A 7884-nucleotide genomic window follows, 5' to 3' on the forward strand; every position below is an offset into this window, starting at 1 on the left:
GCCTGAACTCTGGGCCTGGGCGCTGTCCCTTGGCTCTTCAGCTCAAGGCTAGCGCTCTACCACTTGAGCCACAGCGCCACTTCCGGCTTTTTTCTTTTCGCTTATGTGGTGCTGAGGAATCGAACCCAGGGCCTCATGCATGCAAGGCAAGCGCTCTACCACTGAGCCACCTTCCCAGCCCCTTGGCAAGTAAATTCTTGTTGAAATGCGTGCTACCTGACAATGTCAAATGAGTGCAACCTACTCTCAGGTCACAGGAAATGAAAGCATGGAATCTCTTTTGCATTTTACATATATAATCACAACCCTCATCCCTTTTCTTCTTAACTCCATTCTAAGTAGAGAATTTTATCAAGAAAATGATTCTGAATATTTCAGGTGTAGTGGGGAATAGTACATTCAGCTAAAAGGAACAATGGCACTGGATTGGAGCTTGGTGGTTCAACTCCTAACACCAAAATTAGACAAAAGGTGGGGAAGCTGGATGCTAGAGACTCAGGTCTGTAATCCTAGCTACTCAGGAGGCCGCTGAGGACTGCGGTTTGAAGCCAGCCCAAGCAGAGCAATGAAGACTCACTCTAGTGGAGCTCAGATGGCACAGCACCAGCCTCAAATGGAAAAGCTAAGGAAGAGCTCTAAGCCCTGGGTTTAAACCCCAACAGCAACACATGTGGGCACATGTGTGTACACAGGAAGAAAGGGTGGGAGCTTCCAGCACCCCTCAAGTGCTAGTGGCCACCTCTGTGGCCCTGTTTGGGGACAAACTTTTGACAGTCTCAGAATCCTCTTTCCTTCCTCAACAAGCCCCATACTCTAAGAAGAGCTAAAGCAATTGGTTGGCCCTAGTGGAGCCCCTTCCTGTAATGAATCTCACCGCAGGAGGGGCGGCCAGATGTGACCACCAAAGTGACAGTGAGAGGTGACTTTACCTAAGTTGAAAGTTTCCTAACAGCAGGGATGATATTTAGCTGATATAAAATCAAGCTTTAGGCTTAATTGTAAAACCATGGTCAGAGTGGGGCACTGGTGGCTCACTCCTGGAATCCTAGCTACTCAGGAGGCTGACATCTGAGGATCATGGGTCAAAGCCAGCCAGGGCAGGAAAGTCCATGAGATTCTTATCTCCAATTAACTACTCAAACAAAACAACAACAACAAAAAGAAGTGGAGCTGTGGCTCAAGTGATTCAGCCCTAACCTTGAGCAAAAAGCTCAGGGATAATGTCTGGGTCCTGAATTCAAGCTCTGGGATTGGCACAAAAAAATAAAACTAGAGTCAGTAACATGTCATTCTAGGTTACAAAGACTCCCTTGATATTGAGAACTAAAATCAATGCTCAGAAATTAAGTAGAGTTCATATCACTCCCTAACCATCCTATTTATAAGATCTATAACTAGCTACTTTAATGAAAAAGCAGTATTTTTGGAATTAGGAACTTTTTGGCTTTTTTTTTTTTTTTTGGCCAGTCTTGGGGCTTGAACTCAGGCTAGCACTCTACCACTTTGAGACACAACTGCACTTCTGGTTTTTTGGTGGCTAACTGGAGATGACAGTCTTTTGGACTTTCCTGCCTTGCTGGTTCTGAACTATGATCTTTAGATCTCAGCCTTCTGAATAGTTAGGATTACAGGTGTGTGCCACCAGTGCTTGGCTACCTTTTGACATTTAAAACAATGAATAGCAGGCTTCAGTGAATGACTCATACCAGTAAACCTAGCTATTTGGGAGGCTGAGATCAAGATCATGGTTCATAAAGCTAGCCCAAGGCTTGCCCTGGTGGATAAATGCGAGATTCTTATTTCCAATTAACCAGCAAAAGCCCAATATGGTGGTGTGTCTCAAGTGGTAGAGCACCAGCCTTGAGCAAAAAAGCCAAGGGAGAACACAAGGCTTACCTTGAACTGCCATCTCAGGTCTCAGCCTCCTGAGAAGCTAGAAATACAGGCATGAGTGACTGGAGCCAGGCTAAGTTTGATAATTTCATCAGCACAAATTGATTGTATAAAAGGGTTTCATTGTGCTATTTCATGATACCTTTAAATCGGCATGAATCCATGAGACTTTATTCAAAGGTTCTAACTCTTGAATTAAATGCAGCAATGACTACTATTTCTGTGACACAGAAATAATTGGTACATATTTATCCCACACAGTCTAGTATCCGTTACATCAAAATACATAAAAATCTACACCTAGGGATCAACATATGTTCAAGCTAGGCACCAATAGTTCATACATGTAATCCTAGCTGCTCAGAAAGTCTGGGATCTGGAATATTGTGGTTCTAAGCCAGGTCAGAGAGCTAAGTACAACAGATTTCATCTTTTAACCAGCAAAGAACTGCATTGGAGGCAAGGCTCCAGTGACAGAATGACAGCTATGAGCAAAAAAGCCAAATGAGAGCACAAGACCTTGAGCTCCAGTACCAACACAAAACCAACTAACCAAATAAACAAACATTATTCAAAAACAACAGACCATGACCTGGAGGTGCACTCACTCTGTGGATTACTTCTATTAGTTACTCATATACAGACACATGTGAAACGTAAGCATAAACAAGCAACTATTAGAATAATTGCATTTCAGGATGAAGCTTAGGGGTAAAAGAGAAGTAGGTGACTTGTTTGTCATCATAAACTCTTACTATTTGTATGGCAGTACCAGGGCCCCACACTTGCTGGGTAAGTACTCAACCATTTGAGCCACTCCTCCAATCTTTTATGCTTTATTTTTTCCAAAACAGGTCTCGCATTTACATCTGGGATGGCCTAGCCAGTGACCCTACTATTTATACTTCCTGCAGAGCTGGAGAGGTGTAACACCATACCTAGCTTTTCACTGGTTGAGATGGGGTTCTCACCAACTTTGGACCCAAGCAGGCCTCAAACTGCAATTCTCCTGCTTTCTACCTTCTCAGCACCACCACAGTATTTCCTTCAGCCTCATCACATATGCACGTTTGTATTGTTATTTCCCGGCAGTACTGGGTTTTGCATTTATGGCACCGCACTTTATAGGCAGCGATCTACCCCTTCCTCTATGCCCTCAGCCTTTTCACTTTCCCAACTGGATCTCATTTTCTGTTCAAATTGGCCTTGAATATGGCAGGTGAGCATCAGCATACCAAGCTTGTTTGTTGAGATATGGTCTCACAAACTTTTTGCCTAGGTTGTCATTGGACCATAATCCCGACGAATAGCTAAGATTATAGAGCGAGCCTTTGTGCCTAGCTCATGTATGACTTTCAATAACCCAACATTAAGTCCCTAACTTACCCTTTTTTTGGTTTTCAGAGACAAGGTCTCCATTGTGAGGCCTAGGCTGCTAGCCTTCAATTCCCAGGCCACCTGCCTCAGCCTCCTGCAACCTGGGACTATAATCATGCACCCATTGCCAGTTGGCTTATGGCTTCACTTTAATATTCATGATGCCTTATAGAATAGTGAGCAAATTGGTGCAGATTTAAGATCTAACAGTTCACTGAGAGAACAGCTTAAAAGTCTTTTGAAAAAAAAGGGAGAAATTGACAAAGCTTTAAAAGACAAGGCTGAATCTCTTCAAACCAGAGCTCTTCAATTTCATGCTCAATGTCAATGAAGTTTATATAACAAGTCACTTGCCTTTAAGAGCATCACAGTGCTTCTTGATAGCTACAGGTGTCAAATGGAGAAAGTTGGGAATCTAAAATAGAAAAAGATATAAAAAACCATCGCCAAATGTCTCTTCTTTCTGAAATAGGATACATGCTGTCCAAAGTGATCTTAAACTCATGAGCTCAGCTGATCCTTCTGCCTCAGTTTCCATAGCCGGAACTACAGGTATGCGTCACCTTACTTGGCTAGCTAAATGTCCTAAAAATATGAAAAAGACAATTTTCTCAGAGAACGAAATTGTAGGCCCCACAGATTTTATTTATGTAGCAAATAAAATCTGATAATAGTTTTACAATATTAGTTCAATGTCAATATGTTGTCAATTGAAGAATCAAATTTCTTAAAATAGAGATTCAGTACTAATATACTCTCCAGTGTCTTCATACAGTGTATATCATTTACTTTTTACCACGCATCTTGTGACACTTATGCTGGAAATGCCAACCTGGTTTTGATTATATTCTTTGGCCATGAACATCCAGGTGTCCATGTAGAGTCCCACAGGAAACTGAGAACAACAAAGGATGCTTATCATTGTTACATAGTCCCAAAGGTCTACAAAGTCTCACACAGTGGCATTTCACTTTGTCAACCATAAGTATTTTTTTTTTTTTGTCAGTCGTGGAGCCTGAACTCTGGGCCTGGGCGCTGTCCCTCAGCTCTTCAGCTCAAGGTGAGCTCTCTACCACTTGAGCCACAGCGTCACTTCCAGTTTCCTGATGGTTTGCTGGAGATAAACAGTCTCACAGACTTTCCTGCTGGGGCTGGCTTTGAACCGTGATCCTCAGATCTCAGCCTCCTGAGCAATTAGGATTACAGGTGTGAGCCACCAGCATCCAGCTTCAACCATAAACATTTTATGACTTGGATAAATGAATAAAAGCTAGCAAATCTTAACTGAGTAATTGAATGATGTTAGGGATATATCTGTGATGGCACATAGAAGGGCAAGAAAAAGGAAAATTCAATCTTTTTTAAAAAGTAACTTAATATTAGTAATTAACAAATAGGCTATTTATATCATTAGTGATTAATATAGACATATTTAATAAGATTGATATCTGACACGATTTGTTAATTAATCACCATGCAATTGTTTTGACAGTAGATATTAATAATTGATAATTAATAAAGCTTATTTGATGACTTACTGGGAATAGATGGAAGGTACTCAATACTTACTGGTGGACATGTACAGATTTTAACACCCATTCACAACTGTTGCCCTCACTACAAACCTGCTATGCATTCATTTGGAAAGATTGTCTTCTTCAATATTCGATTGCCTGTTGTTTCATGAAACGTTCTCATTTCCAAATTTCATTGATTTCTGTCTCTAGGGGCACAGTACCCCTTCATCCTATTGTGTCTTCTCTCATCAGCCTCCTTAGTAGCTAGGAATTCAGGAGTGAGCCACTAGTGCTTATCTAATTAATTTAATTCTAAGCTACTTTGAATCTTCCTCACCATGACAAATAAAAACACAGCATTTCTTATTACCTGAAAAAAAGGTAATTAAAATGTGGTTAGGCTGCTCTGTGCTGAGCCTTGAGCTATAGGAGGGTAGATAAAAAGGGAAAGTCAGAATTCACTCAGGTATCAATCCTAGCCCATGAACCAGCAATTTCCCTTACCTTCAAGAGCTCTATATTTCCCTCCTTTACCAGTGGCACACCCTTCTTTACTGGATAACCCATTCGAATAGGAAGAGGCACCACCGAGGGTTTGAATGGCGCTGCCACGGGGTAAACACTAGGCCAGTCCTGATCAACTGTCATCTTCTCCGTCCTAGGAGGCAGGGCCTGAGATACAAAATACACAAGTATTTTCAAAGTTAAACATAGTAACTTTTTTTTTTTTGGTCAATCATGGGGCTTAAACTCAGGGTTTGGGAGCTGTCTCTGAGCTCTTTTGCTCAAGACTAGTGCTCTACCACTTGAGCCACAGCACCACTTCCAGTTTTCTGGAGATAGAGTCTCATGTCCTATCCTGCCCAGTCTGGCTGTGAACCATGATCCCCAGATCTCAGCTTCCTGAGTAGCTAGGATTACAGGTATGAGCCACCAGTGCCCGGCTATATTCTTTAACTTTAAAGCAAAAGATACAATTACAAGAAGTATAAAGCAAGAGTATAATACATAAAATCTGACTTCCAACAAATCAGCTGCTGTACATATGAAAAAACAAAAATCAAAAAACACAAGCTCTAAATCTCTGTAATATTAATTCATTATTTCATTCCTTTTTGGCAAACACTTTCCCACCCCACCCTTCCTCCCCCACTTTTTTTTTTTTTGGCCCTTTGTGTCAGGTACTAGGGCTTGAGCTCAGGGCCTGGGCACTGTTCATTAGCATTTTTGCTCAAATCTCATGCCATGTGAGAACAGTTGAGCCATACCTCTAGTTCCAGCTTTTTTGCTGGTTAACTGGAGATAGTCTCATTTTCTGCCTGGGCTGGCTTTGAACTGCAATCTTCAGTTTTCAGCCTCCTGAGCAGCCAAAATGACAGGCATGAGCCAATGATTCCTGGCAAAAATCCATTTCTGGTGTTAATATTTCCTTCACTAAAAACTGTTTTGACTTTCAAAACTCTTACATTTTTGCTAACAGTACACTCTGAAATAATTTATATATATTGCTTGATGGAAATCAAAGAATATATAACCACATGTATATATGTTTCTATACATGGTCCTGGTATTAAATAGGAGATACCTGGGCACCAGTGGCCCATACCTATAGCCCTGGCTACTCAGAAGGCTGAGATCTGAGGACCAAGGTTCAAAGCCAGCCTGAGCAGACAAATCCAAGAGACTCTTATGTCCAATAAATGAGTAAAAAAACTGAAGGTGGGGGTGTGGCTTAAGAATGCCAGCTTTGACTGGAAAAGACAAGAGAGAGCACAATGCTCCGAGTTCAAGCCTCAGTATTAACACAACTATTAAATACATAAATAGAATATGGTCAATATACAAAAGTTAAGATTTAAGGAGGTGTCAAAATCCAGAAATAACCATCCATACAATCTCAAAATCAGTGTTGAATACATCATAGAAGGAGATAGTGTTCCCATGAAATTACTCCTTCATGTGACACTCACTTGGTGCCATTTCCCTTCCAATTAATGTGGCTTTGTTTTAATTCCTCAGTGACAAACCAATGATGGAGAGATGCCCACAGGCGTGTGATGAGTTAGAATAACGCATACATATGCATATGTGCTATGCCACTACCAAAACTAGTTCTATGCCCTCACACCTGCTTCCTGGGAGTAGATGAGTGCATCTACTTCTTAGAGGTGAACCATTCCCTCAGTATTGTTTTTAACAAGTCCACACTGGGAGCTGGGACTTCATGCCCGTAATCCTAGTTACTGAGGATGCTGAGGTCTCTCAGGATCATGGTTTGAAGCCATCCTGGATAGGAAAGTCCATAGACTCTTATCTCTAACCATCAAAAAGTGAGACATAGAGGTATGGCCCAAATGGTAGAGTGCCAGTCTTGAGAGAAAAAAATTAAGGGATAGCACCGAGGTTCTGAGTTCAAGTCCCAACACATACAAACAAAAAAGCCAATTATCTTCAACTAAGCCAGTAGTGGATATGTGACTCGAATCGTAGAATGCTAGTCTTGAGCAAAGAAAGTTCAGGACTAGCACTTACGCCCTAAATTCAAGCTCCAGAGCCAGCATACAAATACACACAGGTCACACGACAACACTACAGGGTCTGGCCCTTTTGACCTGATCTCCATCAGTTCCCTTTTATGTCACCCGATAATTCTGGACGTTGGGTTGGGGATTTAGCTCAGTGGAAGAGCACTTGCCTAGCCAGTGCAAGACCCTGAGTTTGGTCCTCAGCACCACAAAAAGAAAAAAAGAAAAAATAATCATTTCAGACACCATTAAGACAGAATTTAGAAAAGTACGCGAATGATTTACCTTTCTTCTCATCTGCCCGTCACTTCTGGGTGCTCTTTCGGCGGTACCTAAACGATAGCACAATATTGGCACAAAGTTTTATAAGGCAGGTTTGTTCCGTACCCCACATTACCCCATAGTCCTGATAGGGCTCCCGATGTTCAGGGAAATAGACATTAAACAAGTCCCGTCAGCTCAGAGCTGAAAGCATCGTAATGAAACTGGAGTCAGACGAAGGCAGGAGACTTAGATCGCCGGCCAAACAGAAAGCTTTCCGAGCTGGGCGCCGGTGGCTCACGCCCGGCGTC

The 7884-nt window shown here is 41.8% G+C and overlaps 1 protein-coding gene across 1 annotated transcript in view; it reads right to left on the minus strand.

Annotated features, from left to right (window-relative positions):
• Mrps35 (mitochondrial ribosomal protein S35) overlaps positions 1-7667 on the minus strand; it is a 23598-nt gene extending 15931 nt beyond the window's left edge. The window contains exons 1-3 of the mRNA XM_013033418.1: positions 7598-7667; positions 5292-5459; positions 3625-3685 (exon numbers count right to left, since the gene is read on the minus strand). Of these exons, the coding sequence (XP_012888872.1) occupies positions 3625-3685; positions 5292-5459; positions 7598-7609 (241 nt within the window). The 5' untranslated portion in view covers positions 7610-7667. The remainder of the gene's footprint in view (positions 1-3624; positions 3686-5291; positions 5460-7597) is intronic.
• Positions 7668-7884: the final 217 nt, after the last annotated feature.

This window comes from Dipodomys ordii, unplaced genomic scaffold, assembly GCF_000151885.1.
Source record: "Dipodomys ordii isolate 6190 unplaced genomic scaffold, Dord_2.0 Scaffold167, whole genome shotgun sequence".
NCBI classification, from domain to species: domain Eukaryota; kingdom Metazoa; phylum Chordata; class Mammalia; order Rodentia; family Heteromyidae; genus Dipodomys; species Dipodomys ordii.